General features: G+C 41.3%; 1 protein-coding gene across 2 annotated transcripts in view; it reads left to right on the forward strand.

Moving 5' to 3' along the window:
• LOC128348839 (guanylate cyclase soluble subunit beta-2-like) overlaps positions 1-24,288 on the forward strand; it is a 34,686-nt gene extending 10,398 nt beyond the window's left edge. For both annotated transcript variants that reach the window (XM_053304516.1, XM_053304517.1), the window contains exons 4-16: positions 889-1,049; positions 1,464-1,563; positions 2,578-2,798; positions 5,678-5,789; positions 7,871-7,974; positions 10,479-10,695; positions 11,531-11,851; positions 13,001-13,149; positions 18,439-18,585; positions 19,783-19,937; positions 20,860-21,074; positions 21,149-21,265; positions 22,207-24,288. In XM_053304516.1, the coding sequence (XP_053160491.1) occupies positions 889-1,049; positions 1,464-1,563; positions 2,578-2,798; positions 5,678-5,789; positions 7,871-7,974; positions 10,479-10,695; positions 11,531-11,851; positions 13,001-13,149; positions 18,439-18,585; positions 19,783-19,937; positions 20,860-21,074; positions 21,149-21,265; positions 22,207-22,355 (2,168 nt within the window). In that variant the 3' untranslated portion in view covers positions 22,356-24,288. The remainder of the gene's footprint in view (positions 1-888; positions 1,050-1,463; positions 1,564-2,577; positions 2,799-5,677; positions 5,790-7,870; positions 7,975-10,478; positions 10,696-11,530; positions 11,852-13,000; positions 13,150-18,438; positions 18,586-19,782; positions 19,938-20,859; positions 21,075-21,148; positions 21,266-22,206) is intronic.
• Positions 24,289-24,981: the final 693 nt, after the last annotated feature.

Here is a 24,981-nt window from a genome sequence, read left to right on the forward strand (position 1 = left end):
CCTCAGTTTTTATTTTGCAAATAATAAAAGAGACACCTAATGGAAAAGGCATGCATGGTTATGAATTCTAATTTATTTGTTTTATGTTGTTTTTAGAGGTCTTTGGAAATGTCCTGTTTTTGCCTTGAGGGGAAAAAAAGAAGGAAAGAAATGTTTAGGATGAAAAGGTTTACTTCCTGCCAGGAAATTGTATTGTTTTGGCAAAGGGGTGACCACATTTGTTTGTTTTAGAATCACTGTTTCAGAATCACTGCCCAGTCACAGGGCACCCAGGTCATTTCAATTTAAATGGAAAGCGCAGTCATACTTCACTGTGCAGATATACTGTTTACGTGGGGAAATGCTAGAACCTCAATTGTAAAGTGAAATGTTCTTGGTCTCCAATTTCTTTGCCAGAACCCTCTCTAATTTCTCTAATTATGCATTTTCAGGGATGCATTTTATTTTCAAGCCCAGCATAGGTTTTCAAGCACAGCATGGTGTGTTTGCTTTTGAAATCCTAGGGGTCAGGGGAACCTGTACAGGAGCATTAGATCCTGCCACTAAGATCCTGCCTCCATGACACTAAGGTGGTGCATGGAATTGGAGAGTGTTGAGTAGGAGCAGCTCCTGTTGCTCTTATAGCTGTGCTTATGGCATGCAGCCTGATACTAAGAATATTGACTCAGTAAGTTTCAGTAGCTGACATTCCCACTAACCATGTGGCTGCCTATCAGGAAGAAGCATCCATGCAGTGGGCTGCTTCTTTAGCTCCACAGAGCTGATTGCACCAGGGAACACACCAGGTTTGCACCAGGTAGACAGGAGCCAGGACAGGAGCCAATGAACTGGATTTCAGCACCTAAAACTTGTCAGATCTGTTGTGCTAATGCATATTTATTTCCCCAGATGTTCCTCCAGACATGGTTCTGATGCAATTTGGAGAATATTTCTTTGAATTCTGTAAGCGGTCAGGTTATGACCATATGCTGAGGACTCTGGGAGGAAATCTCTATGAATTTATAGAGAACCTGGATGCTCTGCACGGCTACCTGAGTCTTTCTTACCAGGCAAGTGGAAACAAGGATCAATGTTTGTTTCTTGCATCTGAACACTTAGCACATGTTCTCGGCAGCATGCTATGAAACATATCAATATGCAAGCATCTTAATGTATTCAGATTAGTTAATATTGGTTTTCATGCCTGGTTTGAAATAGTTGACTGCTGTTTTATTTCTGTTTTCCTGGACTTGATATTTTTTTAATGTTGAAAACAACTTTCATTTCTTTATTAGTTAAACAATTAGCATAGTTTTTACTATGATTAAAATTTGGCATAGCCACCATTTGGCAGAGCAGTTACAATCGGCTCTGCACCTTGATCTTCCCTGCAGATTGTCATTTGGTCCTGCCTGCTTGAAGGCACTATTGACCAAGAAGCTCTAAAATATAGGATCCTCATATTGATATGCTGTGTTTTTCAGGAAATGAATGCTCCTTCATTTAGGGTAGAAAAGAATGAAGATGGGTCAATGCTTTTGCATTATTATTCTGACAGAAGAGGCCTCTGCCATATTGTTCCAGGTATGTAACCTTCCAAGAGATGTGTTATGAAAGACACCATTTTCAGTTACTGGACTGAAAATATCCAATATATATCCACTATATTTCCAGTGTCTAGCATATTAACTCTCACCAGAGGATATTTGCTGTTATCCTAATGAAGGCTGGATTGAACCACTTGGGCAGAGGCATCTTTTAACTGGGCAGAGGCATATTTTAAAGTGGTGGTTCTCTTATATTTAGAAGAGGGAGAGCAACTGTCTCTATTCAGTCCAGCGTGGCATCTCTTCAGTTCTCTTGTGTGACCTGGTCACGCAAATGGCCAGTGCACATGCACGGAGGTCAAACAGAGCTGGCCCTGGACATTTGGGGGAGGCCAGTGGAGGTTGGGGGAGCCTCCTCCACCACCCCCAGCCCATAGTCATAGCGGCCACTGTGAAAACCCATTTTTAACGGTACTTTATATGCGGTAGGGGCTTCGAACTGGGCCTGAGAGGGTTCAGATTCGAACTGAAATGGGGGCCCAATTCTGGGGTGGGCCAGTACCAAGCCAGTCCATTCTGGTTTGAATCTGGTTCACATTTGAACCAGACTGGGAAAATCGGTTTTGTGCACACCCCTACTAATCATATTGTCCAGAATTACTTATAAGGTTGAGCCTTCATGCATCCAGAAATAATGCAGAAATGGGGCACAGGGGCTGGCAATATATGATATTTTAAGTAGTTCTACACCTTCTGCTTGAAAAGGGAAGCATTCGCCACAGGGAGGCCATGTTTAGTGGCATCCCTGCAGCAAACGTAATTTCTGCTGTCAGATGAACAACCGAGATGATGGCTGCCATGATGGAACTATGGAAATAATAATTCATGTAATGTTCTGGTACCTCAAGTGGTGAGCATTGGGATCTTTTTGAAATATGGGTAGCCAGCGGGTAGAGAGCAGCTCCGAGCCGGCGAGGGGCGGGGGGCACATACACATCTTTGACAGAGCTAACAATTTAAGGACTGTACAATATATGTTTCTTCTTTTCAGGAATCATTGGTGCAGCAGCCTTGGATTTTTTCAACATTGAAATTTCCATGGAAATAGTAAATCAGATGGAAGAAGAAGAAAGAACAGGGAAAAAAGAACACATTGTATTCCTTGTAATGCAAAAACCTGTCTTTTCATACAAAAAGAGAAATAAGTTTGTTTCTTCTTTACAATACCTTTCAAATTCTGGAACACAGATGGAAAAACAGCTGAATAAAGAGGTACTGTGATACGTATTTTTGTGAGCCTAGTCAGCAAGGACAAGGGACACCCACAAAGAAGGAGAGGGCAACTCGTAGGCTAAGAGTCTAAGCTGAAGTAAGAAGTGAACCAAGGGGATATTTCAAGAACTGGCTTCAACCCCATAGGCTGGAGTTAAGAAAATACTCAGAGCATGTGGAACATAGGAACATAGGAAGCTGCCATATACTGAGTCAGACCATAGGTCCATCTAGCTCAGTATTGTCTACACAGACTGACAGCAGCTTCTCCAAGGCTGCAGGCAGGAATCCCTCCCAGCCCTATCTTGGAGATGCTGCCAGGGAGGGAACTTGGAACCATCTGCTCTTCCCAGAGCGGCTCCATTCCCTAAGGTGTATATCTTACAGTGCTCACACATCAAGTCTCCTATTCATATGCAACCAGGGTAGAGCCTGCTTAGCTAAGGGGACAAGTCATGCTACCACAAGACCAGCTCTCCTCTTCATCAACTCTTCATCATTGCCTGTGAGGGCTGCCACCTGGGGAGGCCAGTACCAGGAAACTGGTAGGGCAAAACCCTGACCCTTATTGGGCCAAATGACCTGGTTGCACTTGGGCGCCAAGGAAGGGGGAGTGAGACTCCTCCCCCGCCTGTTTTTAAGACAGCCTATAACAAGACTCAGAGAGGAAGGGGAAGAATGGGAGGAAATGGGGTAGCACTTCAATGGGAAAGGATGTCAATCTACCCAAATCTAGAGTTCAGGATGGAGGATATCAGTCTCCAAATGGAACAGTCATCCAAGCCATGGAGCAACTAGCTCAGGCAAAGCTATGGGTAAGGTAGAGATCTTTCCACATCGCAAACCTGCTAGAATGAAGTGTTGCCCATATTGATAACCTGCTCCCTCATGTCGGGGAAAGATGGACATACCAGGAGTGCTCAGTGTCAACCTCTCCCCTGAGGGGATAAAGCCCCGAGAGTCCTGAATGCAGGTATCAGCAGGAAGATATCAGCATTTGGGCCTTTGTGTGCAAAGAGGACCCAGTTTTATTTATATGAATCCTATACATTTTGACACCAGTCCAGAACTAATTCATTGGCAAGAGCTTCATTACCTGAACAAAGGGTTCTGTGCACAGGACTGACTTTAAAAATTTTTTTCCATTGAAGCTCATGCTTTTAAAAATAGCATGCAGCTAGATCCTGTATGGAAGTATCACTTCTCCATTGCTTCTCCAGGGTTCTGTAATGCACTCCCTGCCGAAATAAGAGCCTCTCTATCTCTGACTACTTTAAAAAAGTCTGTCAAGACACATTTATTCAACCAAGCTTTTAATTAGTATCTAATTAAAATAGATACTGCTTTGATAGTTTTTAATATTGTTTTAAATTTTAAATTATTGTGGTTTTAGCCTTTTTTATTGTGTAATTTGTATTTTATTGTGAGCCACCCAGAGACATAAGTTTTGGGAGAGATATAAATATGCCGGATGGATGGATAATAAAATGCTAAGATGGATGGATGGATAGTAAAATGCTAAGATTAAAAATATATATTTTAGGTGTACCACAGGAGCTCCGTGGTAGAGTATATGCTTTGCATACCAAATACCTCCCAGCATCTCAGTTCCTGATGTCTCCAGTGTCTGAAATCCTGGAAAGCCACATTCAGTCAGTGTAGACCAGTACTGAGTTACATGAGCCAATGGTCTAACTCAGTATAAGACAACTTCCTATGTTCTAGTTTTCAAACATTTACTTGCAAGTTGATGCATTGGTTTCAACGGAACTTGCTTTTGCATAGGATTGAGTATACTCCTCAATCTGAATTATGATTGATTGATTGATTGATCGATCAATTTGATTTGTATACCACCCTTCCAAAATGGCTCAGGGCGGTTTACAATTAAAAACAAACCACTAAAACAATAAAGATCTAAAACAAAAATTAAAAACAATATAACAACAATTAACAATTTGAAAATATTTAAAAACAAGAATTAAACAATTGCAGTAATTAAACCCCCCGAAACCAGGTTAAAATATTAAAACCGATTTAAATACCCTGGAAAGCCAGGCCAAACAAATACGTTTTAAGGGCTCTCCTGAAAGGCTAATAGTGAATTCAAATTATGGATTTCCACAGGGAGCACATTCCACAGCCCCAGAGCAGCTATAGAGAAGGCCTGCCTCTGAGTCGCCACCAGATGAGCTGGTGGTAACTGGAGACGAACCTCCTCAGATGACCTTAATGTGTGGTGGGGATCACACAGAAGAAGGGAGATAATTCCTTCTTCATTTGAGAGAATGATGATGATACTGTTACTTGGATACAACACTATACTTCAACCTTTTTTATTTTCATATTAATTTCACTTCTGTTTGCACAAGCACAATATTTTGATATTTAGATTGCATATAGAGAGCTCCGGCTATAGAGCGGTATATAAATGTAAGTGCTATTGCTATTGCTATTGCTATATAGAATCATAGAATTTTATATCTTGCATAATAAAATAGAAGTGTGCAAAGATTTTTCCAACATTTCATCTAAACTTGCACAGACTGGGTGTTTTCTTATTATTATTTTTGTATTCATTTCAAAGCTGGATAACCAAAAAGAAAATGTATGAGAATATTGGGGAGTTTATGTTTATGTTGAAAGCACCACAAGTCATACTTATGCAAACAAATTGGCATGTGAGCCTCCAAAGGATTTGACATAGTGCTTGTAAGCAAGTACTTTCCAAGGGTAGGAAAGGGAATTTAAAACATGTATAAGTTGCATTACACATATTCCTTTGGGATAGTTCCCTTTTCTGTAGGAGGCCCTTAATATATTCCTATCACACTTTGAAACATTAAACACCTTAGTTCTCACTTTGGGTTATTCCACAGGATTTTGAAAGAGCCATGAATAAGATGAGAGATAAAAAAAGTCTTGTTCCTACTTGTCCTGTCAAGAAAAGCCACTGGGAAACCATTAGAGGAATTGTGACAATTGGAAAAGGTAAAAGTGATTTAATTCAGAAAAGCGTTTAGCACAATTCCTTTGTGTTTTCAGTAAGGCATTTAAAGCACAGTTTTTGTTCTCATTTTAAAGTAGCAGTTACTATTTTAAATTTTATTAGGTAAACTCTGAACACTTAGATGTGCTCCTGCCTAGAGAACTGTCCTAAATGAACTTCTCAAATTCTTCACTGTAACCAACAGACATTTCTCTGGATGTGTACCTTCCATTATGCTTGGGTAATTCAAAATCTTGCAGATCATGGCCAGAATCCAAAGAAAAAGGGTCAGTTCAGACGTAACTACAAACCATAGCTTGTTCTTATGAAAACAAACAGCAGCAAGCCTTGGAAATACACATTTACTTTCCTCCCTTCCCCATTCCTTTCTACATGAGGGAAGATGTAGGTGGGAAGGGTATCTGTACTATATTTACATATAGTGGCAGAGGCGGGGTTTGGTGGTGGTAGCAGCTTCCCCCCACCCCCACCGGCCTCCCCCAGAGTAGCCAAAGCCAGCGGCAGACTGGTTCTGGTCCAGTTCTGGCCTCTGCACATGATCCTATGGGGGTTTGGGGAAAATGTTTAAAAATGGTTTAAAATTGCTCGCTTGCCTATTTCTTTTGTGGATTGGTTGGTAGGTAGCACCCATCATGCCATACCACACAACCCACTTTGGTGTCCCTAGCAGCTATTCATGGAGAACAATGGGGTGTTTCATGTTTTCCCATTGTTCCCTATGCCCAAAACGCTCAAAATATTTTGAGTTTTGTTCCGTCAAAACAACCAGTGTGACCGCTGTTTTGACCATCTGCGTTTTGTTCCAAGCTTGAAACAAAATACAAGATACATTTCGTGCATTTCCCTATCTGACACATTTGGATGAAATTGCAGAGCATAGTTTTCCCCAAACTACAAATTGACTCTGGCATGTTCTCCTCACATCAAAGAAAGGGAAGAAGGATGCACAAAACAGACGACTATTGCTGCTTGTTCTTATACCTCAATTTGCCATTGTCTAGATTGAGGCTTAATTTAGGTCAGGGTTTCTCAATGTGGTACCAGGGTCTTTTAATGTGTCCACCCAAATATAACTGGTTCATTGGCTGACATCCAAACTAATGTGGCTGCTATCATACGGTGGTCCAATAGGGGAGAGGCTCCAAAGCCTATCAAGCCTGCCGAAAATATGGGTATCATTTAAAGATGCAAATTCAACCTGCAGTCTGAAATATGGTAAAGTACATGAAAATCTGTATTACTCATTCTAGAGAGAACAATTCAGCATACAAAAGAATCATTAAAAGATGGCTTGATCTCTGCATAACTTTGGAGGGATGGCAAATTATATCAACCCATTGGCATAAATATGACAATTAAGATTGCTATGGTGTTTGTAATAATCACAGAGTAGCTGAAAATTGGAATCTAGATGTCTCATATTGATCATGTGAAGGAATTCTTCTTTGCTATCCTTGTTTCTCTCTCCCCATCACACTATTTTCTTCTCTATTATCAATTTGCTATTTTCAGGTCCTCTGAGCAGAAACCTGTCTGTTTTGCTTACGAAACTCTGTAAAGTGTTGTGTAAATTAATGACACTGCACTAATATGGATGATAATAAAGTAACCGACTGAATCTGGATACTCTGCAAGTCATATTCTATTTGTGTGAAACCCTTAAGAGAGGAACATTTGGAGAATAAATGATTTGTGTGTTGCTCTCCCTACAAATAAAGAGATGGCATACAAGTGTTAGGTTGCTGGGTCTTTTCTCCTTCTTCCCCCATTTGTGATTTTTCAAATCTTTTCCAACTAAAACAAGCTTACATGAGCAATCTGTTGAACCTGTGCCTAGCAAACACTCAGTACTTGTAATCACATTGTAATAATATGAACAGAATAATACACTTTGACAGAGGGGCAGGACACAGAGGTGATGAGTGTGAGTGAATCAATCAATACATATTTGTGTATTAATGAGTTTTAAACCATCTTGTAAAATAATGTTGGCTACAAACTGCTACTGATTCTATCAGCAAGTCATGATATGATTGAAAGCATCACATTTTCTATATTCCAGGACGACTTTTGAGAGGATTTGATCCTGTTTATCCCAAGACCCTCTGGACTGATCCGAAGACGTTTTGCAATGGGCTTCCTTTCCATATTGTTTTTGATGAAGAGGTAAGGAAAACAAATGACCAACAGTTATCCTACATGTGAATCACAGGTCTAGCCATTGTTTAATTATCCAGTTGTTTAATTATCCAGCTTCCAGAATAAACTGTTTTCTGTTCACTATTGGCTATCCTGTACGTGATCAGTTATTTTGGGGCAGTGCATTGCTACTTCTGATCTCTTTACATATTTAGTAGGTTGGGAGAGGGAGAGGGGGAGAGAGAGAGAGAGAGAGAGAACATATGCTACATCTGACGGATGGAACTTGCAGTGATAGGGTTCTCTGGTAGTGTCCCATCCAGGCTCTGAGCAGACCCAGACTGCATAACTTCGGCAAAGTTGCTGCATAATGTGCCTACAGACCATGCCATGGAATGAGGCCAGCAACTCTTCAGCCAATTCAGAATAATCAGCATATAAGCAACAGTAAACTTGTTAGCTTATCTTTGGTACAGAGTTGAGTATGAAACAGATTTGTGTGAGGTCCACCATGAAACACAATTGCATAATTGTACAGTTATGTTGAACAAAATATTATTTATTTATTTATTTATTTATTTATTTGATTTATATACCACCCTTCCGAAATGGCTCAGGGCGGTTTACAATTAAAACAAAAAACATTAAAAACAATTAAAACAGAGATACAAATATAAATACCAATTTAAAACTTAAAAAACAATTAAACTATCAAAACAATTAAAACCCTGAAAACCATGTATTAAAACAATTAAAACTGATTAAAAACCCTGAAAGGCCAATATTCACCAATAATATTTTGGTGAACCACTCTCAAATTGCTTCTTCAAGCTGCCAGATGATGCCAGATGTTGATTTAGGATAGCATGCTTTCTTTCTATACCGTTGTGTAGCTCACAAATTAATTAGGAGGTACCAGTTTAGTTAACTAGGACACATTTATCAAATCATTCTAAAAGATGCAAATTAGCCAAAGTGAAGCATTTCAGTCCCAATGATTTCTGTGTGAGAGTTAAGTGCTGAATGGGACTTAAAAGTGCATAATTTTAGTGGACCAGGTCTATAGTCTCAGTTTGCCTTGTGTATTCTATTATCCCTTAGATCCTGCTGTGTTATAACTGGAATCACCATGTTTTAAAACTAAAAGCTGCCCTCTTATTTTCAGTTTCACTTTTAAACATTTATATAAATACAATTATGTTACAGAAATACCCACCGCAAACTCTTTGTGTTGTGTTGTATTATTTCTTTTTTTCTGCATATGTCTAACTGAATGTTTCTGATACATATCAGCAATGGATGCTTGCAGTGAATAATAGTGTACTGTGCATATGCGTCTTATTGTGCACCTCCTACATTAAATACAGCAGAAATCCACCCAGGATCTCTCTCCTTGGCATTTTAAAAAGACACTTGAAATTTGAATAAGTAAATACTAGGGGAAAGGATACTGTTTTTTCATAGCATCCTTCAGTTAAATAAAAATTACACTCTTCTCTCTCCTTTCTTTCTTTTCTTTCCTTTCTTTCCTTTCCCAAGAAAGCCAGTATGACATTGCTTAAACTCGGCTTAGTAGAGCACTGGCAAGGCAAGGACCTCCTTCATGAGTCTTCATGAGTCTTGCTTTATGAGTCTTAAATTGTTTCTCTAATGTTGGACAGATGACTTGAAAATTAATGTTCTTATCATCCATAATGGGTGAAATTTAGAATGCTACTCCATGGAAAAAAGCATTATATTGTACTCACACTGAAAAAATTCAGGTCAGGTAAAGGTTTATTGCATAGTGTTCTCCATGCTCATTTTCTGTGTGCAGGGATTTTCTGAACTCCCTTTAAGTAGGATTTTTTGGTAGGTTGTGGGATTTTTAAACATTTTTTTAATGTATCAGGATTTAATCAGGTCAGCTCCATCTGCAATCTGAAGTGGTATAGTCCAGTCAGAGGCTCACTGCCTTTGTGAAAACTAGGATGAAGGCTACAATCCTTGGCTGCCACACATTTGAAGGCCAATGAGCTTTACTGCATAGTAAAACAGTTTTGGATAGTGACAAGGAAAGGAAATAATAGGCCTATGCCTGTTGAAATTTGTTGGATTTGATCCAACCCAACAGGAAATTTTTCAGGAGAGTCAACTTGACCCAGTGAAAATTGTTGGGTCAGTTGGATTAGACTGGAAATCCAACAATTTTCTGACATTCTTTTGGGATTTAAAAGTTATCCCCTTTAACTTTTAATTAATTACTGCCTGTATGAGCAAGTCTAGTGATTGAGGCAACATGGTGGTGTGGTCTTCTACAAGTCAGCCCAGGCTGGCTATGAAGGGAAGAGGCAGAAGGTTAGCTGAATTCTTACAGTCTGTGTGAAACAGAAAGGGACTGAACTGAGGGATACAGTCAGAGTTAAGAACCTTTTAAGGAGGCTCCTTGTAAACAGCCTTTACCACAACAATGCCTATAAACTAAAGCTCTTCTAGTGGCTGAACAAAAACATGGTAAGGATGTGAAAGGGTCTCATTTCTTTCTTTTTAAGCTCAGAGTGAAGCAAGCTGGAGTCAGCATTCAGAAGATTGTGCCTGGCCTTCAAACGCTGGGCATCCGCCTTGATCAATACTTCAGCATCGTCCGCCCTGAAGTGAAATTCACCATCTCCAGTGTTCAGCAATTTATCAACAGTCAGTTTGTTTTCCGGACCAAGAGGGAGATGATGCCAGAGTCCTGGAAGCAACGTCCTATGTTGGAGCTGAGAGGTAGTTTAGTTTTCTTAATAAATATTGAGAAGTTGGGAGTTGCTAATGAGACTAATTGAAGAGTCGACTGGGTACATATGGAGATGTATGAGCATTATTGGAAAGTCTGGTTTTCATCAAAACTAGTAATAAACTAGTGTCTGTGTTTTCATCAAATCTGATAAACCAGTGTCTCTGGTTCAGACAGCTTGTGAGGGTTCACATGACTGAATTCTGTTCTCAACAAACAGGCAACAAGAACCCTGTAGGTAGAAAACTAGACATTAGGAAGAAAGATTCTTTCCTTATCTTCCTAAGGGGGGCTATGGGTGAGGATTTATTTATGCAATCTGAAATAGGACAGTCCAGAGACCAGTTTACCACCTCAGTGAAAAGTAGGCCAGAGTGAGTGAGAGTTTCAGCTCCTTACTCTGTTTGCAGTGAATTATTAACTCATAGTGTAACTGTATCCCTGTTTTCTTCATAGTGCAGCACTGTTTAGTGGCCTTTCTTAAAATATGGAAAACTAACACTTCTAGAGTTTAAATGTGCTCTTCTTATAAGGCAGAGGTTTCTAAACTTGGGCCCTCATATGTTGTTGGACTTCAGCTCCCATCATTTCAGCCACAAAGGCCACAACAGGTGGTCACAACTACTGCTTTCTAAGTTACATCTCAAATGTAGCCTTTGCTGAAAATGGGTCCCCCTTGAAATATCTTCTCCCTTGACATCTGAAATGATGTTTTCCTTGTAACATTTGAGATTATGTATTTGTTCTAAATGGGATAACAACAGCCCCACCCCCCAAATGGAATGCCGGAAACCTACCCATCATGGTTGTATTTGTTTCCACCAGGGCAGATGATCTGGATGGAGTCTCTTCAGTGTATGCTCTACCTGTGTTCCCCTCTCCTCCGCACACTGCATGAACTAGAAGAAAGGCACATGCATATTTCAGACATTGCTCCCCATGATGTCACCAGGGACTTGATCCTCCTAAACCAGCAGCGGCTGGCAGAGATGGAGCTCTCCAATCAGCTGGAGAGAAAGAAGGAGGAACTCCGGATACTGTCAAAGCATCTGGAAGAAGAGAAGAAAAAGACAGAAACCCTACTCTATGCCATGCTTCCAAAGCACGTGGCCAACCAGCTCAAAGAAGGGAAGCGAGTTGAGGCAGGTGAATGAATACAAGATGGGCAGAAATATTAGGGCTGGAACACAATTGTTCAGCTTCATAGAACCAAGTCCAGATATTTTATGAAAGAAGAGCTTGCCATTAAGCACCAGAATAAAAGCCTTTGGCAACGAATGTTTGTTTGTTGCACTAGTGCAGTGTGAGTCTGGATGTCAGCTAAAATGCTGAATTAGATTGGCCTTTGGAGTGATTCAGCAGCCCTCTTCTTTTGTGGAAAGTTCAGCACAGGCTTAACTCTGAGGACGCTATTGAGAGTTAAATGTGCCTAACTGTGTGTAAATCACATCCTTTAAAAAACACATTAAAACATATATAATATTTTATAGCCATGCTTTGATGTGGCCACCTCCAGCCTCAAAGGCAGAATGCCTCTGAATACCAGTTGCAGGGGAGTAATCAGCAGGAGAGAGAGGGGGCATGCCCTAAACTCCTGCCTGTGGCTTCTAGCGGCATCTGGTGGGCCACTGTGTGAAACAGGATGCTGGACCAGATGGGTCTTGGGCCTGATCCAGCAGGGCTATTCTTATGTTCTTATGTGGTGCAGTTGCATCATTTTGTCTTTTGTATATCTTTTTAGATAATGTTTTGATTGGCAAGGATATTTTTAAGCTGTAAAAAAAATCTCTTAACAAGTCAAGATTTAAAAAAACCAGATGTTAGAACATTGAATGACTGGCCGCGTTCGCATGTAATGCAGTTCCGCACTCTCTCACCCCCCACTCTCCTGTCTGAATTTGGATGTAATGGAGAGCAGGCTCCCTCCAGTCAGGGAGACTGAAAAGAGGATGGGGAACTGGCTGTTCTGGCTACCTTCTTGCATGAAGCTCACACAGCCAATCACAGGTGGAGAGTGGGAGGAGCTTCCTTGCTCAACTCCAGTTACTGGGAACACAGCCTGCAGTTCTGCATTCATATTAATGTAGGCTGCATTCAACCTCGGGTTGGGGTGGCGAAACTCACTACAACACAAGGATACAAATTGGAGTTTGTACTTAAACTCCAGTTTCGTGTTTCGTGTAAATGGGGCAAACAAATTAATGAGTATATAGCTTCAGTTCAAAATGGACAATTTTTGATCAGGTTTTTCCTAAAACTGCAACAAGCTTTTAACAGTCTCATTTTGACTTGCAGGAGAGTTTAAAGAGTGCACCATATTATTCAGCGATGTGGTCACTTTTACCAACATCTGTGCCCAGTGTGAACCGATTCAGATAGTTCTCATGTTAAATGCAATGTACCTGCGCTTCGACAGGCTAACCACAGTACACGACGTCTACAAGGTATTTGCTCGCTGTTAGTTTCATCAACATGATATTAGTGGGAGAGAGGAAAATAGGTGCCGAGAACCAATTGTTCTCAATTTCATCTTGCCTTGGAATGGAAGATCACCTGAGCTTTCCTATTCTCTTTTGCTCAAGTCTCCAGTAGCTCTTGTAAAAGGAAGTAGGAAGAGCTTGCTGATAGGCTGGTCAACAGCTCTGATTTACACCTTCTCAGCTATGCATTAAATTTGTGTGCTGGTTCTTTGGTTTGTTCACTCTTGTCCTGCCCTGCCTCTCCCTAAATCTCACCTAAGTTGCTTGTCCGTTCCCTGCCGAATTGTGCATGAATTCTCCCTTCAGCCAACTAAGTGTATCCTGGCTTGCCACCTGGCTTGCCATGTTCACGGGGCAAAGTTTGAGGCTACATGATGCAGCTACCTTGCTAAAAATATGCAGGTCTAGATCTGTCATCATCATCAATTTTATTATGGCCATTGGCCAGCAGAAACAGGAGTAACAAATATGCCCAATACAATGATCAATAAACAATGCTAAAACACAATAAAACAGAATACAATCACTCATAATAAATCACTTAAAAACAAACAGCTCTCGCAATTAAGCACTTAATAGGGACCTTAACCTGATGGCAATGTAGAAAAATTTAGCTACAATTGTTGTAATCCCAGGGCTTGAATCTGCGAGACAGTAATATATTTAAAAGAGCTCATACCTTCCGGGAAATTTGAGTAACAGAGGGGAAATAAGTTCTTCTCTAGTATCCCAATATAAAGAGCAATATAGCAATACATGGGTGACAGTTTCATGGAGGCCAACGCCACAAGGGCAAAAAACCGTAGCAGATTGGTCTTTAGCAAACCTATGTTCCAAAAGAGAAGAGGGCAACACATTAAACTGGGCCCGAGCAAATGAAACCCGAAATTTAGAAAAATGCAGCGTTGTTAAGTAATTAGCACCTCTATTTCCCCAAGGTGGCATAGTCCCAAAATGTAAAGGGGAGCAAGTCCTATTGGCCGAAGACATAAGTTCCTGCCGTTCAATATCGTGCAACCAGAGAAATAATATTTCCTTCACCTTATTATATTCCCAAGTAAGGAGTTCTGAAGGAGAAAGGCCCAGTTGCATAATTTTATTATTTACATATGTTAGCCAAGGGTTGGGATAAGAATCCACCCATAAATATTGGAAAAAAGAAAATTCCTGAATCTCTGAACAGAGTTTACTCCATCTAGCAAAAGTATAAGCTCCCAGGCTTTTCAGACAATAGAGAAAGACCCAGATTCCAAGCATAGAGCAGAATAAGGCACGCACCTAGGCACTGCAAAGATAGCTCTTAGAAAAATAGACTGTACTCTCTCCAGTTCAGCTGTTACTCCCTGGATCCATAGCGGGACTCCAAAAAGTAGTTGGGCCACAATCTTAGCACGAAATTCCTGGAGTGCCATGGGAACAAACTGGTCCCCTTTAGAGTAATAAAATTGCAAAAAGGCACTGAAAGTATTGCGGGCTTTATGAATTGAAGACAGCCTGTGGGTTTTCCAATTTAGATTATATTGAAATAATATGCCTAAATATTTATAGTTGTAAACCTGCTCAATGTGGTTCTGATTTATTACCCATTTATATAATTTCTTGGATTTAGAGAAAACCAGGACCTTTGTTTTTTTGTAGTTAACTGTTTGTTAGTTATCATTACAGTAGCCGGCAAAAGCGTGCAACAGTCTTTGCAGACCTAATCTGGACTGAGATAGCACAGCTGCGTCATCGGCATAGAGTAAAATGGGCACGCGTTTGTTAGCCAGCTTCGGGCCATGGGAATCCACGCTCTCCAGAAATGGAGCCAAATCATTAATAAAGAGATTAAACAGTGTCGGGGCCAAGACACAGCCCTGTCTGACCCCTCAAGTAGAAGGAATTGGATCAGTTAGGGCCCCATTGGTAGCATATCTAACCCGTAATGAGGAATTGGAGTAAAGCTGCACCATCAAAAATAGCAATCTCTTATCTATTGTTTTTCCAAGTTTGGACCATAATAAATATCTGGAGATAGAATCAAACAGAGATTTTAAGTCGATAACGGCAACAAAAAATTTGCATTTGAGGCCGCTAGAGTATTTCTTTGCTAGATGGTGCAGGATCACACAGTGATCAAGGGTACAGCAGCCTGCTCTAAAGCCTGCTTGTTCAATCCCAAGAATTTGATTTTCTGAAATCCATGTCTCAAGCTTAAGGTCTAGATCTGATGAGTGGTTGCCTGGAACCCCATGTACACTGCCTTGAGTTTCATGATAGACAAAAGGTAGGATATACAAGTGTGCGTTAAAGAAAATCAGTTATGTGATCAGAGAGGGTGGCAATGATTCTTGCTTTAAGTAAATTATGAACAAAATAACACACAGAATTTGTGATTAAAATTTTATTTACTTGAGCACAAAAATCAAGACATTTGAATCACTGGCCAATAGAACAAGATTATATGAATAAGTCCAATGATTTAAATAATTTTAAAGTGTAAAATTTTCACTCTAATAAAATGAATTTTTATTAAGGATTAAGGAGCTAAAATGGCAAATCTCATTTTACAGAGTAAGATAACTTTGCTTTGTTTTAACATTTTAAAATCTTATGATAAATCTTAGACAATGAATATATGATATGGAGCAACAAACTGAGCAGGGTTTTATCCCTACAGGTGTCTTCCTGGGTAATCAAGTTTTTAGTTTTAGCTCTGCTAGGTATCTTACCTTGATTACAGTGCCAAAATATCACAGAGCCCCAACTTTGGCATACTACAATGCCCTCAAACTGTAGTTTTGGAAGGGAGATTGAAATGATGGCTCATGTACTTTATTGCCAATGTTATCATAATTTGTAGTATAAATATGTAACACCTTTTATAAGTTGCTACCTAGGACATACTGATTTATTTTATCTTAGTTACCATTTAGCTGAACAGAATGATACAATGCCTGAATTTGCATGTAACACGGAACTATGGGTCCAATGGACCCATGGTTCAGCTCCCTTCCCTCTGCCCACTCTCCCGTCCAAATTCAGACGTAACTGAGACCTCCCTCTCTGCAGTTAGTGTGAGACTGTGGGGAGGAGAAGGAAATGGCTTCCTTGGCTTCCTTCTTGACTGAAGGACAGCCCCAGCAGCCAATTGAAGCTGGAAGGAGGGAGGAGCTTCCTCCCTCAACTCTGGTTGCCGACAAGGGTGGTGCCGTATTCAGATGTAATGCTGGCACCGCAGAACCAAAGTTGAATGCAGTGAAACTCACTACAAACTGAAGGTACAAATCAGAGTCTGGGGAGGGAAACCACGAGTCCATTTTTCATCTGAAATGTGATTGCATGCAATTGGACATACACAAATTTCAGCCGGGGGCCCCTTTACCTCTTTCATGTTATGTTCCCTTTCATGTTATTTCTGAATGTGGTCATTATCTTATAATGTGACTAAGTTCCGCTTGATAGCCAAAAAAGTTCATCAGGAGCTCATTAGGACTTTAATATCATTTGATTTAATCTAGTCTTTCTGTTTGTGCTCATTAATTTTTGTTATATATGATATATTATAAATTAGTTTCCTTTAGGTTTCCTACAGGTTTCCTTTAAGAAGAATAACAGGAATTAAATTTGTACCTGGCTTACCTGTTTTGAAAATTCCTTTTGTATCTGACAATCTTGTTAGACAATGTCAGAGAAAATTATATAAGTATGACATTACAACCAATGTGGTGGTTCAGTCAGCTAAGACGTTGAAACAACAACTGATGACAACAAGGTTATAAAATAGGAGATGTGGCAAGACAGATCACCCAGTATGTGAACTGGAGGAGGGGAGCTGTAGATTAAAACGAGTAGTGTACAGAATAACTTGTAAAGAGTGTGTGGAGTTTTATATTGGAGAAACAGAAAGAGAGTTAATCACTAGATTTAAAGATATAAATCTATATACCGTATAAAGATATAAATCACATACTGTATATCTGATAGATATACAGTATGTGGAGAGAGAGAGAGGCTATGGTCAGTACACATGACCAAATATCATGAGGGAATAAGGTGGATGTATTGGAGGCAGCTACCTAATGGCGCAGTGGGGAAATGACTTGAATAGCAAGTCAGAGGTTGCCTCTTCGAATCCCCGCTGGTATGGTTCCAAGAATATGGGAAACACCTATATCGGGCAGCAGCAATATAGGAAGATGCTGAAATGCATCATCTCATATTGCACGGGAGAAGGCAATGGTAAACCCCTCCTGTATTATACCAAAGAAAAACCACAGGGCTCTGTAATTGCCAGGAGTTGATATTGACTCAACAGCACACTTTACCTTTATTGGAGGTGGAATGTTGCTTAATACAAAGAAAGATTAGAGAGGCAATATATACAGATAAACTCAAACCCAGTGTAAATGGTAGGGAAGAGTTAAAGGAGACCGTGAAGTATATTGGCTACTAAGGAGTATGTAATGTAGGAACACAGACACACAACTGTATGGGCTTGGTTCCCTTTGTCTGTCTTCTCCCTCCCCACCTTTTTACTGAAAATTGATTGAAATTACTGCCAGTGCGTATGTTATTAAAGTTGTGAACAATATAAGCAGGTGATCCACAGAAGATGGAGGAACAACACGGAGGCTGGTGTTTGATGCTGAAATGTTTGTTTTTTACTATGCTTTTAACAACATTTTAAACAATGTTTTTACAAGATATTATCTGTTTTTATGTAATAAATTTGAAGGTCTTAAAGGAGTGATATATTATAATTTTTTTGTTTATCCTATGAGCTTCTGTTGGTATGTATTACTTTTTGTTCTGGTCAATGACCCTAATAAATATAAGAGTTCTGTTCTGTTCTGTTCGTTTCCTATTGTATTTCTTATACTATTTCCTATTCTATTCTATTTTATATTTTACTTTAAAAAAAAGCTTTTAGCAATGGGTCTGAGCAGAGCAAATACTGATCACAGATCTCTCTTTTCCTGGTACCATCTCATACCATCCTTCATCTTACCTTCTTTTCCTTCTATCCAACATGGAAATGGATAACAACATGGTTTTATTCTGTGCCTGGATAGTGCAGGGGTGTGTTTGTAGGTAGGTGGGTTGGGTGGAGGTGCTTGGTGATTTCAACGGGTTAGTTGTGTTATAAGGCTTGGATTCCTTTATTTTCAGTAACTGAGATCTTAAAATGACTAGGCAAAAGCTATCACATTATCATATTTTAAACTTGGGAAAAACTTGGACATGGTAAGTGGTATCTGCTTCTTTTCAAAGGTGGAGACCATAGGGGATGCCTACATGGTAGTCGGAGGAGTTCCTGTGCCTGTATCAACGCATGCTGAACGGGTTGCCAACTTTGCCCTGGGAATGATCATAGCAGCAAGAGACATAAAGAATCCAGTTTCTGGAAATCCTATACAAGTGAGTAACTAAAACTGATAGGTCTTGGGTTGTAGCTTTACATACAGAAGGTCCCAGGTCCAATCTCTGGCATCTCTAGATAAGACTGAGAAAGACTCCTGTCAGAAATCCTGAAGAGCCATTCTCATTAGGATAGACAATACTGAGTAGGTGGATCAAGGTTCTGACTCAGTATGAGGCCGTTTTTATTTGAAGGAATTGCTTATTACTTTTCTTAAGGAAGGTCCTTTAAAAAGCACATAAAACAGAGCACATGCTTTGCATGCAGATTGTCCAGGTTAATTTCTTGGCATCTCCAGCTAAGTCTGAGAGAGATCTCTGTCTGCAACACTGGAGATTCACTGTGCTAGTCATGTTTAATAATACTGACCTAGATGGATCAATGGTCTGAGTCAGTATAAGGCAGCTTCTAATGTAATAATTATGTAAGGATGGTGGGGTGTTTTTTGTGTTATTTTTGGTTACTGGAAAATGGAAGGGAGTCAGACAAGCCAGTCCTCTCAGCCTGCAATAATGCACCAAGTCCTAATGCCTATGGAAGTTCCTATGCCATATATTTGACAACTCCCTTTCATTTCAAGGAGAACTTCCTGATGGATTGTTCCTTCTATCAGCAGTAGTAATCCTCTCATGGACCATCCAGATGGCACACTACAGCTTCTTTCTACCAAAAAAAATGTTTGGGAGAAGAGTTGTCCAGTGCCAACAAACGTGCTGGCTTAGGCTAAGAGTGTCTACTTGGACTGGGGAATTTAAAATAGACCAAATTCAAAAAATGTCCACAATTTATGTTAAACTAGTATGGAGGTCATTTACACAATCAAAAACTGTGTTCTACCCTGGTTTGGGAGCTGTGTGTGCTCCCAATTTTCGGTTGTGTGGAAGCAAGGTAAGAGGAAAACCTGGGTAGCTTTTCCTCCTACCTTGCTTCCATACAGTCACTTCTACCCAGGTTTTCATCTTACCTTGCTTCCACACAACCAAAAATTGTGAACACACAGCTCCCAAACCTGAGTAGAACACCATTCTTAATTGTGTGAATGACCTCATTGTCTAACAGAGTTCACCCCAGGAAACTCTGGATTATGGTTTTTCTCCACTGATTCTGTTCTAGAAATTATGGCTAGATTATGCTTTAAATGAAACATGTAAAAAAGGAAGGCGGGGTATTGTTTTTTGTCTTTGCTTCTTATTCAGATAAGAGTTGGGATTCACACAGGGCCTGTCCTTGCTGGGGTTGTTGGAGAAAAAATGCCTCGTTATTGCTTATTTGGAGACACAGTGAATATAGCATCCCGGATGGAGAGTCATGGAGTACCAAGCAAAATCCACTTGAGTGCCAGTGTCCATCAGTGAGTACAGAGCCCAAGTATGGGTGGGTGAGAATGGGAACACTTCCAGGGCCCTGGGAGTCGAGAAAGTGTTGAAGATCCGGCTCCAGATGGCACCGACCTTTTGCACCAGTGGCCCTAATGACCACTGGGGGCATTGGGAGTAGATATAGTCAGTTACAGTCTCCTCTTTCCTGTTTACTTCTGCCTCTATCACCCCTCAAGCAGGGTCCCACAGCGTTCCGTGGCTCCACGCGGGCACTGGGAGGGAGTAGGCAACCTCCCCTGCTTGCTGAACCTGGTTTTAGAGAAGGGGCTGGGAACTGGGTGACCCTCTTTTGACAGAGTCCTGTTTGAGAGCTTGCCGAGGTTCCACACGGTAGTGCTAACCCCGCCTTCAGACCTCAAGCCCTGTTTTTGCTGGTTGTGAGAATAGCTTCCCAGTCACTTACAGTCTCCTCTTTCCTGTTTACCTCTGCCTCTATAACCCCTCAATTGATAGAGTGTACTCAGGAACTTCCTGGGAGTTCCTTCTTCTTCCCAGAATGCTTCTAGCTCTCTCTCTGAGCACCATGCTTCTATATGTCTCTCTCTGACCACCATGTAGCCAGTGGTTATATATAGGTCTTTTCTATCATCATAGACTTCTGAATAATGTAGATTAGTTTAACCTTACATGAATCTCGATGCTTATCATTTACAAGCTGTTGCCCCTGAGACCCTGTTAATTTCTGCTGTAATGGGAGTGAGTTAGCTCCTGAAACACTCTGCTGTATAAGTAATTACCCCCCACAGAAAAGATCTGACCTGTCATGTAAATCCATTACTATGGGGGGGAAAGGCTAAATTGTAGATCATGCTGAAGGATGTTTATGCAAACTTTGGCTGACTTCAATGTGTTCATTTCCTACAACTGAGATGTGCCATTTTCTTGATATTTCAGATGCCTAAAAGACAAGGATTTTGAGATGATGGAAAGAGGAGAAATTGATGTGAAGGGCAAAGGGAAAATGCACACTTACTTCTTGATCCGAAACAGATTTGCAACTGAGAATGAAATCATGGGAAGGCCAGTAAAGGAGGCTGTTGCCACCCACGAAGCTGCCCAATTGTCTCAGGAGTGCTGGGTGGAAGCATACCAAACCTCAAGTTCACAAGGTAGAGGATGGACAGCAGCCAAATATTCCTCTTGATTTTTTTTTAATTACATTTTCTCTCTCTACCTTTTCAAGATATCCAGCCCAATTCAGATGAGGAAACTCTTCCTATTATAGCAATGAAGTATGCAGATAGTCCCATAGAAGCACACTCCAACATCAAAGGAAGAACTCAAACAAAGGATTTAGCAGGTATTCAAAAGTTGCATGCTCTGTAGGACAAACCAGCATACCATTGATTTCAATCTCCCCTTGGAAGAGGGTCACAGTGGGCACCCTTACCATCATTTGCAGATGGTGTTAATTTAAGGACTTGATTCTGGCAGATAACATTTCCATTATATGGGGCAGTAGTTTGTCAGCTCTTAAATCACTGCACTGGTTGGATAGAAGGCAAGAGTGGATATTCAGTTGCGAATAACACTCCTTCTGTACACAAATAAAAATATATCAGCTTAGAGATGGTTCGAGCCAATGTGCCCAGTCTTTGCTTGTTTCAGCATTGCATTTCTGTTCATGCTTAGGGCCTATTTCACATGTTCCTTTTTTTGAAAGAGGCCGGTCTCTGTGATAAAGCATGCATATCCTGTAATGGCTGAATGGAGAGACAAGTGTGTTTGAGTTTTTTCCCCATGGGTATGTGGACTGGAAAAAACTGGAAGGCCAAAAAATGTACTGGAATGTACTCAATGTACTGGAAGGCCAAAAGAAAAAAGAAAAAGTTCATTCAAATGTCATATAGGACATTGTAAGTAGGAACCTTTGTGGCTTATGAAATAGGAGATTGTTTCCTGTATTATAGAACAGTAGCATTGTTTTCAAAAAAAGACCAGGCATTCAAAATGGGGTTTGTATAATGCTAGTACACAGTTATGACCTAAACAGATCACTTACACCCAAATCGGGTTTATTCTCTACTGAGCAGGGGTGAAGGAGATTTATTTAGTGCAAATTAGATGGGCATGAAAGATGCTGAACTACTCACCTAGCTGTCATCTTCATGCCCAAGCTTTTGTGCCCAGTTTCTTGAGAAAAGATCAGCCTTAATGGTACGCTGACGTGCTCATGTTCTAACTATTAGCACCAGACCCATGTTCTTTAAGAGTTCTCACAGAAGAAACATGTCTTTTCAGGCAGCCTGCACGATTCGGAACCCTATGGAGGTCTCCATGGCGACCAGCCATGCAGCAGAGGCTCTTATCTTTCGCAAGCCAGGAAGAAGCCGGCAGCAGAGGCACCGCGGCTCAGGACCGTTAGATCCAATTTCTGCACTTTACTTTAAGCTCCTGAATGTTTCAGTGGCAGAGTGAACATATGTTCTGTGATGTTCTTTTGCTGTTTCTCTTGGAGTCCTGACTTTGCACACAGAACTACAGCCATTCTTTTCTGGTCACGCACATGTTCTGGCACTGACATTTCTTCAATTAGCTGGTGGCAATAAGGAAACAAACTCCGACCTTTTTTTCCAGCCACAGTATTGAATTGTCCTCCTGTGTGTGTGAACATGACACATCTAGTTGTGTGAGACAGAAGCTGTTGTACTCCAGATGCCATAATATTTAGAAGTGTTCATTATCTATAACAGACATGTGTGTTTCAAGAAAGCCCCAGTGGATTCAAGCAGTACTAATGAGCTTGGTTAAGGATTCTTCTATCGACACACCACCACAACAGTGCTGCAGCTGTAGTCTCCAGTCTGTGACATCACATGATGGATACTTGCATTGCACTGTTGAAGGTAGTATCCTAGTGGACCCTCTAGAGCTTTCAGGCCACTGGCTTTGAAACTGGAGGTTCTGTTTTGGCTATAGTTTGCCCTGTCCCCCTTGAATGTGATGGCCTAAAAGCCATCCCTTTTCTCTCTGAGTGAGGGAACATACAAGCTCCTCTCAGGGAGACAGCTTGTGGGAGTCTTCTGTGACCAGGAAGAAAAAGGTGAAACAGCCAGGGCTGCTGAGAGTGGGTTTGGGCTCCGGTGGAAAAAGAATTGGGGGCCACTGCCACAAGGGCCTCCCACTGCCATGAGGCAGCCTCCATCGCTGCTGTGAGCCCCCACCCCCGACTGCCACCTCCACAAGGCCAAACCGCTGATCTTTAAAATAATTCTAGCCACCATGTGCATGGCTGGCTGTGGGGGGTGAGCCAAGCGCGCACGCACACACACACACACACACACACACACACACACACACACACACACACCCGTGGCAGCAGGCAGAGCAGGAGTGGATGCTGAACCTGACTGTCCAGGCTAGCTGCCCTTGAGAACTGGGAGGCACGCCAGTGCGCCTGTGCAGTTTGAATCGAGTGTCAAAGCTCCATTCAAACTGTGGAGCACCTTGCAGTTCTCAAGGGCTGCTGGGCCGGATGGTCAGGCTCAGCGGCTGCTCCCGCTTTACCCTCCACCATGGGGGTGGGTGGGTGCTCGGATCACCCACCCCCAGCCATGCACATGGCAGCTAAAATTATTTTAAAGATCGGCGGTTCAGCCTCATGGCAGCAGCGGGGCAGTGGCAGGAGGCAAGACAAAAACATATGTAACATAGTTGGGCCCCGGGCCCCTTTCCGGACCTCTGGGCCCCAGTAATTTGTACCAACTTCCCCCTCCCCTACTCCTTGTCGGCCCTGGAAACAGCTCCATCCCTCACTGGTCAGCATAGGGCACTGAGAGAGTAGAACAAGGGAAGGCAAGAACCCTCCCAAATAAGGAACTGCCCCCCTCTGCTGCCCCCTTCAGTGCTGACTCCTCTTTGCTCTCACCTCCATTTATATTTAGGATGGGAACATTGAATGTAAAATGCACAGTTGTTTTTCTTTCAGAGATCCAACATGTGGAACAAAGTTTGATCTCTCAAAAATGAACTTGGTCCCTTCTTACCTTCCTGCTGCTCCACCTGAAGCAGCCTTCACCCACTTAACATGATAAAAGAAAGCTGGGGTGAGATGTGGGACAACATATCTAACATAGTTCTGTCTTGAAAGTGAATGGAATGTATTGACTTCATCAACATTGGAAACTGCAAGTTTTCCCCAATGCCAGTAATAATTACTGAAGGTCAGCAGTCATGGTTGGAATATGTAGTTGTCGCAGAGAGACTTCCAGCCAAGAACCTGCACATGCACATCCAGGTATGGTTTTCTTATCTGTAGGAGTGAATGCACTCTTGTGGTGTATGGTGTAGTTTCTACTTGGACAATAAATGTTTTATCCGAGACATCAAACCAACTCTCTTTTTTGTGCTGTGGAAACTGTTAACTGCAAAGCAATAGCTGATATTTTAGCAAGACTATCATTTCCCATGAAAATTTTGACACAATTCCGAAGTCCTCGGCTGTGTTGTAACTAAGCACACACAAATAAAATCAATGTATATTCTTCACCAGCTTATTTCCATCTTCACCACTCTCACTTCCTTCTCTTCTTTCCCTTGTGTTGATTTTGGATGGTGAATCCCACAAAGGACTTGTCTTCTAACTCTTTGTCAAACACCATATGCATAAATAGGAATATGCTATCAATAATAAAAATGCTGACATGACACGCAGTCTTCTGTCACCCAGAAACTCCGCTCTGGGACTGCTGTGGAGTCCCAAGGCAGTGTTGGGGCTGTTCAGGATGAGCGGTTCCCAGCAGTGCTTCTGCTGGTTTCCCCATTGCAGCAAATGTGGGGATGCTGCTGTTGCACCTGCATATCGGCAGCAGTATCTTCACTGCTCAGGAGCTCGCAGCAGTATCCCCACACCTCCCTCCATCTCCATAATGGCTGTGGATCATGTCAGCCAATATATTTGGCCCATACTGAGGTGGTATGATGTCCACAATCTGTTAAGTTTCACTTACTTGTTGTATTCTTCATCATCCATGGTCCTGCTCATTGCATAGTTGCTCCTCCCCATAGTTGCATGGA

This window comes from Hemicordylus capensis, chromosome 3 (assembly GCF_027244095.1).
Source record: "Hemicordylus capensis ecotype Gifberg chromosome 3, rHemCap1.1.pri, whole genome shotgun sequence".
Lineage (NCBI taxonomy): Eukaryota > Metazoa > Chordata > Lepidosauria > Squamata > Cordylidae > Hemicordylus > Hemicordylus capensis.